The following is an 18,753-nucleotide window of genomic DNA, read 5'->3' as shown; positions in this document are numbered from 1 at the left end:
GGTCATTTGGGGATTTTCATGAGAACCCTCCCCCCCCCCGCTTGCCCAATAACTCAACTAAATGAAAGCCAGTCCTGGTACTGGAAGCCTCATTCGGTGACAATAGATAGCCAATTGGGACTCTGTTGCCCACTAATTTGGAGACTTCATTAGGATCACCTTGATATATTTTAGAAAGTTCCCACTGCAGTAGGTTCTCATATACTCCCTCAAATGCCCCTCAATTCCGGCTGTCTCTCCCGCATCCACTCCCCTAACCCTATCTCCTCCCCCCACCTTCCATCTGATCCTCCTCTCCTGTTTCTGTCCCAACCCTCCCCCAGCCCACGCATAAAATCTATTCTATTTTCCCCTTCTAGAGAGATCCATGTAATCCCTCGTTTACCTTCCTCTTTACCTAACCTCTCTGGGTCTATAGATTGCAGACTGGTAATCATTTACATATAAGTGAATTCACATATAAGTGAATGTGTTATCATATTTATCTTCCTGGGTTTGGGTTACCTCACTCAGAAAGATTTTTTTCTAATTCCATCCATTTGCCTACAAATTTCATGATATCAATTTTTTAAAAGCTGAGGAACAGTCCATTGTGGAAATGTACCCCAATTTCTTTACTCATTCTTCTATTAAGGGACATATAGTTGGCTTTTAGTTTTTGGCTATCGTGAACAGAACAGCAATAAACATGGTTGAGCAAGTGTCCCTGTAGTAACATAAAGCATGTTTTGGGTATATGACTAAGAGAGTTATAAATGGATCTTGAGGTAGATAGATTCCCAATTTTCTAAGGAACTGCCATATCAATTTCCATAATGACTGTACAAGTTTGCACTCCCACCAGCAATAGATGAGTGTTCCCCTTATTCCATATCTTCTCCAACATGAGCTGTCACTTGTGTTTTGATCTTAGCCATTCTGACAGGTGTAAGATGGAATCTCAACATAGTTTTGATTTGCATTTCCCTGATGGCTAAGGATTTTGAGCAATTCTTTTAAGTGTGTCTCAGCCATTTGAGTTTCCTCTAAAGAGAATTCTCTGTTTAGGTCTGTACCCCATTTTTTAAAACTGGATTATTTGGGTTTTTGATACCTAGTTTCTTTATATATTTTAGATATTAGTTCTCTATCAGATGGTGAGTTGCTAAAAATTTTTTCCCATTCTGTAGACTGCTGCTTTGTCTGAATGATGATGTCCTTTGCCTTACAAAAACTTTTCAATTTCACGAAGTCCCGTTTCTTCATTGTTGGTCTTATTGCCTACATTATCTATGTTCTGTTCAAGAAGTCTTCTCCTGTGCCAGTGAGTACAAGACTATCTCTCACTTTCTCTTCAATCAGTTCATTGTATCTAATTTTTATGTTGAGGTCTTTGAACCACTTGGAATTAAGTTTTGGGCAGATAAGTATGGATCTATTTGCATTCTTCTACATGCAGACATCCAGTGAGACCAGCACCATTTGTTGAAGATGCTTTCTTTTTTCATTGTATAATTTTGGCTTCTTTATCAAAAATCATAGTCCATGGGTCTGTGAATTTATGTATGGATCTTCAATTCAATTCCACTAATCAAAGTGGGTTTTTTTGCCAACACAATGATGTTTTTATTACTATTGCTTTGTAGTATTACTTGAGATCAGGAATGGTGAGACCTCCCAAAGTTCTTTTATTTTTCAGGAATGTTACAATTATCCTGGGGTTTTTTTTTCCATATGAAGTTAAGAATTGTCCTTTCAAGATCTGTGAAAATTTGCACTGAAATTTTGATTAGGATTGCATTGAATCTATAGATTGTTTTTTAGGATGGTCATTTCACTATGTTAATCCTACTGATCCATGACCATGGGAGATCTTTCTATCTTCTGATATCTTCATCTATTTTTTCTTAAATATCTTACAGTTTTTATCATGTAAGTTTTTCACTTGCTTGGTAGAGTTAACCCAAGAAATTTTTTTCTATTATTTGAGGCTATAGTGAAAGGTGTTAGTTCCCTGGTTTTTATAGGAGGGCTACTGATTTTTGTGAGTTAATTCTGTATCCAACTACTTTGTTGAAAATGTTTATCAGCTGTAGGAGTTCCCCAGTAGAATTTCTAGGGTTGGTTATGTATACTATAATATCATCTGCAAATAAAGATATTTTCATTTCTTCCTTTCCTATTTGTATACCCTTGATCTCCTTCCATTGTCTTATTGTTCTGGCTAAGACTTCAAGCACTAATATTCAATAGATATGGAGAAAGTGGATACACTTGTCTTGTTCCTGATTTTAGTGGAATTGCTGTGAGTATCTCTCCATTTAATTTTATGTTGCCCATGGGCTTACTGTAAACTGCTTTTATTATGTTTAGATACGTCCCTTATATCTCTACTCTCTCCAGGACCCTTATCATGAAGGGGTGTTGTATTTTGCCAAAGACATATTCTGCATCTAATGAGATGATAGTGTCTTTTTTTTCTTTCAGTTTGTTTATGTGGTGTTTATTTATTGGTTTTGTATACTGAGTTATCCTTACACTTCTGGGATGAAGCGACTTGAACATGATGTGTTCTTGGGTTCAATTTGCAAGTATTTTATTAAGTATTTTTGTGTCTATGCTCATAAGAGGTCTATAACTTTTTTTCTTTTTGGGGTCTTTGTGTGGTTTGGGTATCAGGGTAACTGTGGCTTCATAAAATGAGTTAGGCAATGTTTTTTCCATTTCTATTTTGTGAAATAATTTAAGAAGTGTTGGTGTTAACTAACTCCTCTTTGAAAATATGGTATATTTCTAGTCTGGAGATTTCTTTGGTTGGAAGACTTTTAATAACTGCTTCTATTTCACTGGGGGTTTATAGATCTGTTTGAATTGCTTATCTGATCTTGATTTAACTTTGGTAAGTGGTACCTATTGAGAAAATTACCCATTTCTTTTAAATTTTCTAATTTAGTGAAGTACAAGTTTTTTAAGAATTTACTTTTGAATCTCTGAATTTCCTAGGTGTTTGTTATTATGCTCCCCTTTTTATTTCTAATTTTGTTAATTTGGATATTCTAGCTCTGCCTTTTAGCTTGAATAAATGCTTGCCTATCTTGTTGATTTCTATCAAAGAACTAACTCTTTGTTTCATTGAATTTTTTTTTGGTATTTTCTTTGTTTCTATTTTATTGATTTCTGCCCTGAGTTTGATTATTTCTTGTGTCTACTCCTCTTACTTGTGATTACTTCTTTTTGTTGTAACACTTTCAGGTGTGCTGTTAAGTTGCTACTGTGAGATCTCTCCAGGTGTTTGGTTTTTAATGTAGACACTTGGTGCTGTGAACTTCCGTCTTAGAGCCACTCCCATGGTGTCCCATAAGTTTGGGCATGTTGTGCTGGCACTTTCATTGAAATCTGGAAAGTCTTTCTTAATTTCTGTCTTGGTCTGTTTTTCATTCAGTAGAGAGTTGTTTGGTTTCCATGAGTTTGTAAGCTTTCTGTTATTGCTGTTGGTTTTGGTAGCTGACTTTAATCTGTGATCTGATAAGATGTGGGAAGTTATTTTAGTTTTCTTGTTATCTACTGGGGCTTGCTTTTTATTTGAGTATGTGGTCACTTTTGGAGAAGGTTTCATGAGGCGCAGAGAAGAAGGCATAATCTTTTGCGTTTGGGTGAAATGTTTTGTAAATATCTGTTAAGTACATTTAGTTTATAAAGTCTGTTTGTGCCAGCATTTCTCTGATTAGGTTTTTGTCTGGTTGGCCTGTCCATTGGTGAGAATGGGGTGTTGAGGTCTCCCACTATCAGTGTGGGAGGGTCAATATGTGATTTAAGCTGTAGTAGTGTTTCTTTTACAAACCTGAGTACCCTTATGTTTGGGCATAGATGTTAACAATTGCAATGTCCTCTTGGTGTCCTACACTTCTCTTTTGATTAGTTTTAGTTTGAAGTCTATTTTTTCAGATACCAAAATGGCTACACCAGCTTGTTTCTTAGGTCCATCTGCTTTGAATATCTTTTTCCATTCCTTTACTCTGAAATAACGTCTATCTTTGATGTTGAGGTGTGTTTTTGGGGTGTAACAGAAGGATGGATCCTATTTTCACATCCATTCTGTTAGTCTGTGTCTTTTTATTGGGGAATTGAGATCGTTGATGTTGAGAGATGTCAATGACAAATGATTGTTGATTCCTATTGTTTTGGTGGTGATGGTGATGGTGATGGTGTGTGTGTGTGTGCGTGTGCGTGTGTGTGTGTGTGTGAGTGCTTGTCTGAATGTGGTAAGTATTTGAAAATAATAGCCAAGTGTAGTGGTATATACCTTTAATCTTGGCATTTGGGAGACAGAGGCAGGGGTGTTCCAGACCATTCTGGTCTACATAGAGAGTTCCAGGTCAGTCCTCTATACATAGTGAGATCCTGTCTCAAAAACATGTATATGTTAGCTGATTCTGGTGCTGTGTTTCACATTTGTGTTTCATGCTTTATTAAGAAGGGTACTGGTTCTGTTGTACACAGATCCTGGGCAGGACTTAGTTGTTTGTGGGATGGTCTAAGGAAGCTAAACAGCAAAACAGTAGCAGTTGGAGCTTGAGTGCAGGCTAGTGGGATATTAAAAAGGAAACCAGGGATGAGATATTCATTTTGTCAGACATGCTCAAAACAGGGAGTGAGACCTTGTTTTCAAAGAAGTCAAACATATGGATCACCCTAAGTGTACCTAGAGTTATTTCACAGATACTACGGAAGGATATAATATGCTCTAGATTCCTCCTGCTGCTACCCTTGGTGGAGTGAGTGGTCCCTTCTATTCAGTGCTGGGCATGGAGACCAACACGGCTTTTCTGCCCCTCCGTCAGCAACTGGAGCAGGGAAGCAGCCAAGCAGCAAAGGAGAACTACATATAGAAACCTGCATTCTTCTCTGACATCACAGGATAAGGAAGTTGGAGACAGTGGGCTCATGACTACTTTGTGCTGGAAAAGTCTTCTCCAAAGCAAGACTTACAGTCTTGTGCTCTGAATCAACTTCTCGTGGTCTTGTGAACTCTGTGACTGATCATCCATGTGTCCTAGAGCCACTTAGCCTCCAGGGACAGAAGACAGAATAGTCCGCCACTCGCTCCTTGTTAAGTCTTTCCTATGTTGGTTTGATTGTTTTCCATGCTCTCTATTAAGTCTTTCCTATGTTGGTTTGATTGTTTTCCATGCTCCTCCCATTTTTGCATCTATCCACACAACCTTTCCCCTTTGATTTTTCTCCTATCTCCCATCAATAAAAGCAAAGATTAACCATGTATGAAACAATCACTATATGCCTGACATAATTCTAAGTTCTCTACAATATTACTTTGGCCAGTCCCATGATACTCCATAAGATGGATTGTACTGATTAATAAGTCCATTTCCAGATGAAAGTGTTGATACAGAGATACTTAGAAGTCAAAAAGTGAGGAATTTTGTTTTAATCAAAGTTTAAGTGTTTTCTAAGAGGAGCAACACTAGTAAAGCAATGGATGACCACGTTCCCACCTCTGTTTGAGATTTGGTGTTTTATTTGGAGTTTTAAAGTATTGATTCAGAATAACCTAAGTCTTATTAAGATGACATAAAATAAAAATGTCTAGAAAAATGGTATACTGCTGTAGAGGGTTGTAGATTGCTTTTTAAAAACACAACTGTGACCTAAGAATTTCTATAATTATGGGGAGAGTGACATAGGATTTCTGTTGGCCTGCCCTTTCCTTCCTCATTGCTCTCAGCATCTCTTGACTTATTTTGGCTAATATAACTGACTCTTATTGGAGTGTTGCATACTCAAGCTATGCCTGTTTGTCCTCCCAGTTCTCAAGTATGGAGGGACCTTCTAGCCACACTGCTAACTCTGGGATGGAGATCAAAAAAGGATAGTTTAATTCCTGCCCCACCCCCCCAAACAAGAACAAGAAATGTTTATTTAAAGGGCCATGAGGAAACAAAGGGTAGGAGTGATTGTTAAGCAATAATTCAACCGTCCCTAGTTCCTCTCTAACATACCCTCTGCCTCACCCTGATGTCCCAATCTTTTTCTTTCCTTTAGAGTAGTATAAAGTATTTAGCCCCTTCAACAATGTTATTTGTTTGAGAGATATTTATGAATGAGTGTGTGCTGTGTGTGTGTGTGTGTGTGTGTGTGTGTGTGTGTGTGGTATATGCCCATGTACACACAGGTGCATGTGTGCAGCTGCATGAGGAGGTCAGAGGTCAACATACAATGTCTTTTTTCAATGCTCTCGCCCTTATTTTTTAAGATAGTTTCTCTAATTGAACCTGGAGTTCACTGATTCAGCGAGGTTGGATGACCAATGAGTTTCCAGGAATCTGCCTGGCTCTTCCTTACCCCACCCCCCATCCCCATGGGGCTAGAGTTACAGATGTGTGCTGGAGATCTAAATTCAGGTCCTCATGCTTACAAAGCAATTGCTTGACAGGCTGAGTCATTCCCTCCAGCCTCTTATTTGTTTTGTATTTAAGAAACAATGCAGTGGTCAGGATGTGCCAGCCCACAGATATTAGCTATTTAGCTCTCATAATGCTTTTTATTAATTTATTTCTCTTAGGTCCCCACTGCAGCTTCCCCTCTCCTCTCCTCCCACTCCTTCCTCTCTTCCTATCCTTCAACCCACTCCTCCTTCCTCCGTATTTGCTCAGAAAGAAGCAGGCCTCCCATGAGCATCAGCAAAGCATCTTGCGACAATTTTATGAGATCAGTGTTATTTCCAGTGAAATCTGAGGAAACAGAGGCATGGAGGACTGATGGCTAGTATCCCGTAACACCAGTCGTCACAGCCAGGTACTCGCAGCCTTAAAGGCAGGTCAACAGTGACTTACAAAGGGGCAGGCCAAGGATGCACCTCAAGGCAAGATTTCCCGAGGGTCTCTAAATCCTTCTCCATTGGTATAGAAACTGGAGAGACCTATCACTAGATCATCTAGCCCTCAAAGTGACTCAAAGTGACAGCTCTTCTTAGTTTCATTTATCAGCTAGGATCCTGAGGCTTATCTGGTTCAGTACATTCTTGGATGTCTAGCTTGTCAGCAATGAAGGGAGCAGGCAAAAGCACCTTGGCCTAAGTACTGCCATTTTTACTTTAGACTCCATTTTACCTGTAGGGTAACATGTAGGCTAGGCAAGCCCTAGGAGAGCTGTGAACTTTCCAAAGGCTGACCAACCTCCTCCTTAGACAACAGAGTAGCCTGCTAGGTCCCTTAGTTCTCTCAAAACATTATGGCTGTTCCTAATAACAGAAAAAAACACACAAATGCATCTGATTGGTTGGACTGAAAAACTCCCATTTTGTATCAGTTGACAGTGATGGAGCACACAAGGAAAGTCCCTAATCTTTCATCTGATTGTGAAAATCATGTCTGTAACTTGGCAACAAACATTTGTGAATTCAGTTCTTATAAACCCTGCTTCTGGCCCTATTCAGGGCTGCCAGGAGCAACCAGGCTCGCGAGTCTCTGTTCTGAAGCCCTGATTGATCAGTGACCCACTTAGGTGGTGACTTATTATTAAAGTCTTTAGAACCCATAAATGTTGTTTCTCTCCTTCCTTGTGGATCATAATGGACTGAGTGTAACAAGCAATAGAGTCTGGCTTGGATCAAGTTTCTTGATCTGCAGTTTGGGGCACTGTTGTTATGTTGTGAGTCCCCAGTCTATAGATTCCTGTGGATTTTCTTTTCAAACAGAGCAGATATTCCAGTAGAAGGAAGCTACAATTTGCTGACTGTCCCATCTCATTAATCAGTTTGAACTCTGACCAAGACCCAGAGACCAGTGAAGAGTTCTCTTTGGCCCTCATTTTTAGTTTTGCTATTGAATTTTCTCTCTTGTTATTTGTTTTATTTCATATTTCTATTGCTAAATAGAGTGATTTACTCACAGCAAGAAAAGGTGTTCGTGTTCATTCTCCAGCCCCCACCCCCAAGAAATACTTTAAAAACCATCCCCTGGTTATAGGAGACACATTAGTGATGAAAAGAAAGACTCTTCATTCAAGTAGGCTTTGTTCAGGGAAATGGGGGTGACGATAAATTAATACACATATTTGAGACTTTAAGTAGTGTTGTCTGGCACAAAAAGAAAACACAAGGAGTGGGAGGCTTTAGCATTTGTGCTTAGATGTCAGAACACAGTCCACCAGTGAAGCTGTGTGAGGGGAATTATTAGTGCACAAGAGAAAACTCCAAGGAAAGAGAACAAGAGTCTTGTGACCTCCATCCTCCAAAGCACAGAACTGTTCTTGGAAAGTGCTCTTGTGCCCCTCCTAGGTGCAGCAAATGGGAGTGGATTTGGTTCCAATGACCACTGCACTTACTGTGGATACTGAGCCAAGTACAGCTTGTCCTTGTGATTGTATACAGCTTGAACCTTACGAAGTTTGCCTACAGGATGACCTTGCTTAAAGACTAAAACATTATCTGAGGCTCTAAAGTTGGCTATTGTATGAGACTTTAGTCCGCCTCGTTTTTAGGCTCCATTCTCCAGGTCCCAATGCTTTTGGAGTGGTGACAGTCAGGAAAGCTCTCTCTAATGGGAGGATGTTAGAAGCAAGACCTACATAAGACGAAGGTGTGCGGGAGGGTCTGGCGTGAAAGGGAATGGAGCAGACACATGCGCCAAGATGAAGCACTCCTGGCCTGTACAGCTGTCCGGGAGAGAGAAAGGGTGGCAGGTGAATGACTGAGGTCTGACCTGCCAGGATCTAGATGATGGTGAAGTCCATGAACGGAGACTAAGTGGTTTCACCAGCCCAGAGGACATGGTGTGTGCTCTTCATAGAACCTAAGAAGCACCACAACGAATTTCCCTCTGTCCAGTTCAAGACAGTCTAGCTCATCAAGTTCTCAACCCCAGATGGTTTTCTGACTCTTTTTCTGTTTCTTTATTCTTTTTCAAATGTCTTTTCCCACCATTCCTGTTGTCTCCTTCCAGCGGCAGCTTTGCTTAGCTACTTATTCATGGAATGTGTGTTTGTGAAGTTCACCCATAGGCACAGAAGACATCATCCAGCTAAACACAAGTCGCTGGCTAATCTGTGGCCTAATCTGTCCCTCCGGGAGAAGTACTCCAGCCTAAAGAGAGAGGGGCAGGCTGCCTTTCGCAGAGAGTCTGCCCACAGTGCCCCATCCATGCTGGTGTTGTCCATGATCTCTACTGTAGATTCCCTCTTCTCAGAGCTACCTAAAGGATCACCACAGACTTTTACCATGTGTTGAGTACGAATATGAAATATCTGCCCCTCCTCCGGCCCCCAAACCCCATATGTTAAAGGCTTAGTTTCAATCTGCTGGGTTTGGAGAAGTGATCATATTACAAGGGTTCTAACTTCACCAGTGGGTCAATCCTCTGACAAATTCAAAACCTGATGATGGTATTGGAAAATGAGAGAAACTAGGAGACGGGGTCTAATGAAGAGACATTGATTGCTGGAAGTTATCCCCTAGAAAGGGAGAGCTTGTTTCCCAACTCATCTGTTCTTTCTCTGATTACTGGGAACCACGAGGAGGAAAGCTAGCCTCTAGCATGCTCCTTGCCGTGATATTCTAACTTGCCTCAGTTTATAGCAGTGGGGCTAAGTAGTTATGAACTAAAACCTATGAACTGTGAGTCAAAACAAATCTGTCCTCCTTTGATCCATGTTGCAGCTTCTGTCACAATGGAATCTGAACACACATCACTCAAACCTCGTCAGTGTAGCCTCTCCTGGCCCTTGTCTCTTCTTTGGAAGCATAGTCTGCCTCTCACTCTTCCCGTTGGTGGTCACTCTGCTCTACGGGAGTTTGGAACTGAGACTGGTCAGCTATGATGTAGCTGTAGGACACCTCTTGACTTGGACCCCAAGGTTTCCGCAACCATTTGATCTGCTTCATCAACCTCCTGCCGGCTTATAAGACCGTGTCTCAAACTTTTTCCACCAAAATAATTGAAACTACCACATAGATGTACCACCCACACATTGTGCTAAGTACTATTTCATACATTATCAAATAGTTACCCACATCTAGAAATGAGGAGATATGGGTTTCAATAATTATACTGATAGGTACAAATATATCTGAACTTAGAACACGTACCCATTGTTGTCAGATTTCCTAGCCAGTTTGACCCTGATCTCCTTTTTCTTAGAAGCTAGTCTCGCCTTCCACATGACTGAAGAGGTGATGCCATCAGAATGATTATCTTTCACTTTATGTTTTCAACACTAAATGTTTACTATGCTGTAAGCATCTTCTGTATGCTGTGATAACATTGTCTTATGAAACAGACGTTATTCCAGTCCATCCTGTAGTCTACCTAATGAAAGGGGTCATCAAGTGAGTACAAACCCACCCAGCTCAAACCTGCATCCCTTCCACCTCCCCCAGCAGGATAATCTGGCTTCCCATTGGATTGTCTCACATGCTTCCATTCTCAAAGAGCATCAATACACTTCTGTCTTGGGGTTTTTATTGCTGTGAAGAGACATCATGAGCATGGCAACTCATATAAATAAAAGGTTTAATTGGAGTAGCTCGCTTACAGTTTCAGGGGTTCAGTCCATTATCATCATGGTGAGGAGCATGGCAGAGTGGAGGCAGAGTGATGCTGGAGCTGAGAATACTATATCTTGCAGACACAGGCAGTCAACTGACTCACTGGGTGGTATTTCAAACATAGGAAACCTCAAGGCCCACCCCTACAGTGACATACTTCCTCCAACAAAGCCACACTTCCGAATAGTGCCACTCCCTTTGGGGGCCGTTTTCTTTCAAACCACCACATCTTCAAAGACATAAAATTTAAGAGATGTTTTCAGCTTCCATCCTACTTGAACACTCTGAATCATTGTATCACAGACAATCCCTTTTTGATCATCTTGAGGCTACAGGAGGTTCTCTGTTGATAAGTAGCCATCTGATCTACTTGTTTGCTTTGTTGTTGTTTTTGATAATTCTTTTATTACTGTGGACACTTCTCACAAACTCAGCTCTGGATCTAAGCCTTACAGTTCCTGACTTTTATCTTTCTATATCACTGACCTCAATACTTAATTTCTCGTTGATTCCTGACATTTCTCAGGGGTCCAGCTACCATGGCAAAATAAAGTATAAAGAAAAAGAGATGGAGAGAGCATCTTTTCTTCTCCTAAAAGACATTGGAGGCATATATAATTCTTTACTTATATTTTATATTTGATTGGCCTGAACTCAGTGGCCTGATGACACTTCACTAGCAGAAAGCAGGATAATATAGTCCATTCTTGTGGTTATGTGCCCTTTTAACCATCAAGGGTTCTGTCACTGTGATGAAGGAGAGAACAAATACTGGAAAATAGCAGGTGTAATGAGTCTTTTTCTGTCCTGCCAGTCAGCTCTCAAATAATGACACAGAGACTTTTTATTAATTATGCGAATTTGGCCTATAGCTTAGACTTGTTCCTAACTAGCTTTTATAACTTAAATTAATCCATTTGTTTTAATCTATGTTCTATCACATAGTGTATATCTGTATTCCATCTTGTGCTTCATGTTTCTTCTTTGTGTCTCCTGGCATCTCCTGCATGCCCAGATCCTCTTCCTCTTCCTTTTTCTCCCCCAAAAATCTCACCTATACCTCCTGCCTACCTATAGGTTGTTCACCTTTTTACTACATCAATCATAGAAATATAACTTTACACGGTGTGCAAATATCCCACAGCAAGCAGGTTCTATTGCCACTCTCTTCCATCCAACAATACCTCTAGACCATACTTTCTCCTATCATCCTTCCTTCCAACCTCTTACTTAGGTGGTCCAATCTCATCTCAGAGTCAACAGTTCTAACACTGGCCTTGTCTTTTCCATTGGACATCTTTCCCGCATTTCTGTTTCCTACGTTTAGTTTTTCACTGACACAAACTAGAAGCTACAAACAGCAAAACAAGTGAATTGTACGAGGTGTCTATTTCGTCATTGCCCTTCCTTGCACTATCTCTCAAACTCAGCCCTTCCTTTCCATTCCTATTATAACTCCCTCGGTTCATGCCCAGATGGCTACATTCGCCTCTTAAAGGTCTCTCTTGTTTCTTTACAGCATATCTGTTTCCTCTATTACCAAAGCTTCTCATTCTTTATATACATCATTACTATTTTAAATTACCCCAACACGTTATTTTAATCTTAATCCTCAAAACTTTATTAGATCTCTCTACCTATTAAATAACCTCAAATTAAAGATTTTCCCACATCCCAACCTAATTTTTTTCCAGTACTCTCTCTCCCCCCCTCCCCATCATGAAAATCTAGACTCAATTAGCATCAAAACTTGTGAACTTGAATTTAGAACCTAAAGACCTGAGACTCTTTTTCTTCCCACTACCTAGAGAATTCTGCTCTTTCCAATATGTTTTTCTAACAGCCATAGTTCAAAGTATTCTTTCTCTTTTTGAGATTTGACTGAAATTACCATTGATGGGTGTCATTCATTCACCTGACATTTCCTACTTCATACTGCAAAGGAAAGTTATATACATGTGTATTATTACCCCGACTTGGTATTAATTCCCCTGAGGCTCAATCTTAGGGCCTCACATAGGACATGCAAATTTCAACCCCCTTTCAAGACATTTTTGTGCCACAAGTGCTCTCCGAAATTGGATTTTGCTGAGATTCCTTCTGGTAATAGCATAATATTCGAGTCTCTGCAGCATGTAGAAAGATAAATATTGGAGTTTATTGGCAGAAAGATTCTTTCTTTAAAAACTGAAGTATTTTAAGGGCAGATTGAGATCCACCAAGTAGAGCACTTAAAAGTACCCAGTTGGGCTTTACTTGAATTATCCCATAAATCTGCTTTAAAGCAGGGGGAGTCCAATATGGCCTCAGCATCACTGAGTTGTCACGGGGAAAGGCCATGCAATCTTTAAAATGCACATATCAATTGGTCAAAATCAATACCAGGAATAATTCACATTAGTTTTACTCTAGCAGTTAACAAAGCGCTTCTGCTCACATTACACTGATTGCTGCTCACTGAGGAGATGGGGGCCAATGTTACGCTATTCTAGACTACAATAGGTTTTGTAACTTTATTGAGTTTGCCCAGTTTGGAAGTAGATGCCCAGTCTGGAGCCTGTCTCATGTGTTTTTCAGCTACATGCTATCGTCTCAAAGCTACCTCTCCCAGAGCAGTTGTGTGCCTTTGAAAGCAGCAAAAAATTCATTTCACACCTATTCAAACTCTTTGCTTTTCCTCAGCGAGCTCAAGGTTCTTGCAACCATATCAGCAGTGCAAAAAGTTGCAGTATTTCCCCTGCAGCATCACCTAGCATTGCTCTTCCTGCTTGATTGCTCTTTGATAGCCCACCATCATTTCCTGAATGACTGCTGTGGGGAGTGGAGCATAGCTGAACACTGACACCAAACGCTTGTGGTGGCACAACTGCTTTACCACCAAGAAGTTCTCAGCCTTAGCAAATGGCCTCCACATTTCCAGAAGATACTGATAGAGTTGTTGGGATCCAGCTTCGACGGGTTCATATATTCAAGGGTAAAGACGTCTGAACCAGAAATGTCAGATGGGGAAAAAAAAAGATAAAAAGAAATATACAACCCTGTCTCGAAAAACCAAAAAAAAAAAAAAAAAGAAATATACAAAGATCCACAATTGAGTCTGGAGGGCAACTCAGTGAATACCAAATTCCCCGTGTTTATTTTTCATATGCTTTATATATTCCAATCCAAAGGGAATGGGGGGAAAAGGCAAAAGACTACTTTACCATGATACAAAAACAAACAGAGTAATTACCTCTTCAATACCTGAAACATCAAGCATCTATATCCTGAGTTAAGTATTCTGTTGTTTAGGTAGGACATGCAGCAACCACATCATATACCAAGCATCCTGTAGGTAGCCACACCCTGGTTCAAACCTCCTTGTCATGAAGGAGCAAGAATATAACTGAACTCTCTGACCTTTGGTCAAGGTGGAACAGATCTACATCCATGGGCTCTGACATAGAACATAGCCAGAATTAGATATCCCATATCTGGCTCATCTCATGCCTAACTTAAATCAGAAGAGGAGAACGGCAGCTCATCCATAGGACCTCCATTCAAAAAAGCCTTGAAACGTAAGCAATCTGAGACAGGGGTTGGCTATGGCATTTGCAGGACCCAGTGTAAAGAGAAAATTTGGGGCTCTCTGTTTGAAATGTGTTAAGCATTTGGAAGTCACACAGCACCAGAAAACAAGTTCAGAATCCTTTAAGCTTAGCCTCTGGCATGCTACACTTGAGACACAAGCTAGGGTATTCCAGGTGCCCTCTGTGAACCCTACCAGCCCAGTGGGATAATTTACCTGGTGATAATTGATGTTTTGGATTTCTGCAAAGTGTGGCTGCAACAGACAGCATTAGCCTAACTTTATGTTCTCTTCTGTATGTTTTCTTCCTGTCACCCATTCCATTTGGCACCCATCATGTTTCCTCTTATATTCTGTGGGTTTCTCGGGACTATAGCAGTATCCTATTATCCCTGTGCTCCTAACAGTATGGATGGGTAGTTAGCACTTAAAAAATGTTGGTAGGTAAGTGTCCCTACTTTCCTCCTGTCCCACCCTTACTTGCTGTAGTGCCCTGAAACATGTTGACTTGGCTTGCCCATCCCAACTAAGTTACCAGTATTTCCTCCTTAGGGAAAACCTTCCACTGACCCAAAAGGAAAGACTACAGTCCTGGGCTCCTGCAGTAGCTACTGAACTGAAGGGCAAAGGTGGCCATAGTGAGAGCCCCACCATGCTGAGAAATCCTTTCATTTTAGTGACTTGCATTCACAACAGACCCTCTGTATACCAAGCCCTGTGTCAGCTTTAGGGTTAACCTGAATCCACTTATGTGAGAAACATGAATTGACCTTTGGGATCTGCACATAACCAGTTCACATCAAAACAGCCCAGCTAGTCGTTCGTGGTTCGTGACTGGTCAGTTCCCATGTCATAGACATTATCACATACTTCCCGGCCAATCTCAAACACTCCTGATCATTAAAGAAGCCACAGTGATGGGGCTGCTGTATTAAAACATGTTACTACCGCTTTATAATAGATGCATAAATTCTGAAGACTAGGAGGCATTCAAGGGAAAAAGAACAGAAACCTTCATTGGATCCAAGATATCAAGTGTGTCCCTTTTCTGATCCTTCTACCCAGTAGTAGAAGAGTTGGGGACAGTTCCTGGAGTATGTGGGTCACTGCTTTGTTTGTTTGCTTTTTGTTTTTTACTGTGGTCTTCAAAAATATGTTACATTTTTTCTTTTATCCTTGGAAGATAAATGCGAAGAGTTCTTCCAGGTTCTGACAAAATTATTCCCTAAGTTGATGGTTTTGGGGGTATCTTTTCTGTTCACTTCCATCTTCCCAACCTCCACTGAGCATATGACCCACAATACCTGCTTAACTACTTAACAGAATGGAGTATTAAAATTCACTCTTGTGTTGGGCCCTCTGGAAGCAGCTTACCAAATAGGCTAAGTTCATTTCTTCATTCATCCATTTATGAATGAACGCATGTATTCATTCAGGGACAGTTTTGTTTCAGACAACATTGCAAATATTTAATTAAATTTTGCTTGTCGTAGTATATTAGGCATACCTAGAGTAAGCTGGGCAGTGGTGTTGTACACCTTTAATTCCAGCACTTGGGAGGCAGAGACGGGTGGATCTCTCTGAGATTAAGGCCAGCCTGAGCTACATAGCTAGTTCAAGGACAGCCAGGACTACACACACACAGACACAGTCTCAAAAAAACAAAACAAAAAAGAAGAAGAAAAACATACCTAGAATGAAAGAAGACATCGTCAAGACACAGGATGAGCAAGTGTCTGAGTAAGTTCCCCAGTGATACTCAAGACAGAGAAGGAACACAAAGAGGTTCAACAGTCTGATGGTTACTGTTTTCTATTTATATTCTCAGGGTCTGAAGCAGCAGGAAAAGATGCAGATTCGCGTCTGGTGGATGGAATTCTTGGGGAGTCAGTTACTTTCCCCTTAAATATTCAAGAACCACAGAAAGTTAAGAACATTGCCTGGACCTCTAAATCATCCGTTGCTTTTGTCAAAGCAAGACTCCAAGGAGCACCACCTGAAGTTACTGTGACCCAGGCGGTTTTTGAAGGACGAATAGATGTCATAGAACAGAACTATGACCTAATCATTAAAGGCCTGAGAATGGAAGATGCAGGAACTTACAAAGCAGACATAAATATAGAGAATATTCCCACCACCACAAAACACTACCATCTTCATATTTACCGTAAGTTATGGGAGGACAAAGGGTGAATTTTCCTTTTGCTTTGGAGTTTCTGACCTAAAGCACACCAGATTTCTGAAAATGATTCCCTAACTCTTTTCATACTCACAATTGTATAAGCATGTCAGCACTTCCAAAGGTCTAACTCTAGTGCTAGACAGCACAGACTTCAGCTATATTGTTTTTCCAGCAGAACTTGTCCTTGGATCTTCATTTTCCTTTCTTATAAAATGCCAACAATCATATTATTTAATTTGCAAGAGTTATTATGACAATCTAGTAAGACGCCACCTGCAAAGCGGTCTTTTAAAAACTTCTTGTTTCAAAATAATTGCAGAATGCATGGGAAAGTGCAAAGACCCACAAAAGGAGGTGCTGTGTGTCCTTCACTTCCCCTGCTCTGTTCCTCTAGATCCAACTCTCAGTCTCATCTCCTCTGGGACCTCTGGGGTGACCTCTCTCCACTGTCTCCCCGATTCCAAGGAGATGCAATAAGCAGATGCTGGTTGAACTCTCCTCCTGGACATGTGAATACTTACAGAACTGCAGCTGGGTAGGCAAGCGCAAAACAGAAACTGATGTTAGTGTGGTCTGCAGAGCTTACTTAGGAGGCTCCAGCTGTACCAGCACTTAGTCAGGAATGGAATCCCTTGTGGTCCTATAGAATTTAGTCATATGTGTAGATATCGCAATCGAGGCAGTTAATTCAGTGTAGCATCCCAAGATTGCCTTGTCTCAGCTCAGGAGAGTGGAGAACCGTCAGCCCTGACTCTGGTTTTCTCTACTGAGCAGCTTGTGCAGACAGCATCTCTGTTCCTACTGAGAAAGTGAAATGAGACTGTGGTTTTCACCACGATGTCTACACCGATACCCACCACACACACACACTCACACGCACGTGCACACGCACGCTGGCACACACACACACAAAGTCTCTCTGAAAATAGGTAAATATGGTCTTTTTCATGGCCTTCAGCTATGTTGGCATAGTCAAGGCCCGCTGTGGTAGGGTTGCCTGGCTGCAGTGGAGTCAGATTGCCCTGCCTGTTATTGACTGTGTTTTCATGCTGGTGTCTAGGTATCTGGGATAGGGATGATTATAAGTCTAGGTGCTGATCTAGGGATTTGTCTTTGTTGGATGGGTGTTTTGCTCCTTAGCTTCTGTTTCCTTTCTGGATTTTCAGAGAGTGTGATGGATATGTGTTGTCTAGTAGAAAATTTTCTTTGGACTTGATAGTTGTGGCTACTGAAGGTTTCAGGTAAAATGTGTTTCTGGGTATTGGGAACTGATTAGGACCTGGGATGGGATAGGGATCTGAAGGGGTTCACAGGAAAGAGGAAGGGAGATTGTTCAACCAGCACCTGCTTATTTCATCTCCTTGGAATCGGGGGAGACAGTGGAGAGGGGTCACACCAGAGGGTCTGCTATAACACTGGGGATATGACGGGGGGGCACTGGATCTAGGGGAACAGAAGGAGAGGGGACGATCTATAGACAGCCTACGTGCTTCCCTGGCAGAAGCAGTCTGTGGATTAGCAGGGAGTGCCTGCTGGAGTTTGGAGCTAGAATAAAGCAACAGGTGGGGAGAGGGCGGATGGGAGCAAAGGACTGTGGGCTCCACAGAGATGTGGGCGGGTGGGAAGTTAGAAGGAAGGCTGCAGCAGGTGTTCTGCTGCAGAGCCGGCGATGAGACTGGGGCATTGGGTTTGGAGGAGAGGGGGTACTGGTGAAGGTCTTCAGTTGGCTTACCTGTTTCCCTGGCCTGCTCAACTGGTGTGTTTGCAGGGAATGCCTGCTCGTGTTTTCTGGGACTCCCGTAGGAGACTGGGATAGTGAAATGAATTGGGGAAAGGAAGGCTGAAGGAGAAGATAGCAGTCCTCAAAGAAAAAAAATTAATAAATCCCTTAAAGAAATCCATGAAAACACAAACAGTGGAAAAAAACAAATAAAACTCTTCAAGACCTGAAAATAGAAATAGGATCAATAAAGAAAACCCAAACTAGGAAATTCTGGAAATGAAAAATTCAGGAATTTGAACAAGAAATACAGAGGCAAATTTCACCAACAAAATATGAGAAATGGAAGGGGAAAATACCAGGCACTGAAGATATAATAGAAAAAATGAATACACCAGTCAAAGAAAATGTTAAATTGAAAATGTTCCTGACAGAGAAAGGGTAAGAAAAGCTGCTTTTGCAGTGGTATTGATGACTGTGGGCTCACAGTTGAGAAAGAGGGACACAGAAGGCGTCTGTGACAAGCCCTACCCCCCCTCCACCCTCCAAAAAATGTAACAGCCTAGACAGGGAACCATTGAAGAGAGCGCTAAACAGTGTGATAAGGCTGCTGAAGTGTAGCTCTCCACAGCTGGCGGCTTCTGGTAGGGATGGAGAAGGACTCAATCTTCTTTTTTTATTTATTTATTTTTTTCATTTTTTTTGTGGTTTCTCGAGACAGGGTTTCTCTGTGGTTTTGGAGC

At 41.1% G+C, this 18,753-nt stretch overlaps 1 protein-coding gene across 1 annotated transcript in view; it reads left to right on the top strand.

The window, feature by feature from the left end:
• Positions 1 to 18,753, top strand: part of Cd84 (CD84 molecule) — a 64,854-nt gene that overhangs the window by 32,720 nt on the left and 13,381 nt on the right. The window contains exon 4 of the mRNA XM_026789974.1: positions 15,937 to 16,275. Within this exon, the coding sequence (XP_026645775.1) occupies positions 15,937 to 16,275 (339 nt within the window). The remainder of the gene's footprint in view (positions 1 to 15,936; positions 16,276 to 18,753) is intronic.

The sequence above is a fragment of the Microtus ochrogaster genome, unplaced genomic scaffold (assembly GCF_000317375.1).
Source record: "Microtus ochrogaster isolate Prairie Vole_2 unplaced genomic scaffold, MicOch1.0 UNK35, whole genome shotgun sequence".
Taxonomy (NCBI): Eukaryota; Metazoa; Chordata; class Mammalia; order Rodentia; family Cricetidae; genus Microtus; species Microtus ochrogaster.
The sequence above is the reverse complement of the archived record's forward strand: the minus strand, read 5'-3'. Positions and strand labels throughout refer to the sequence as shown.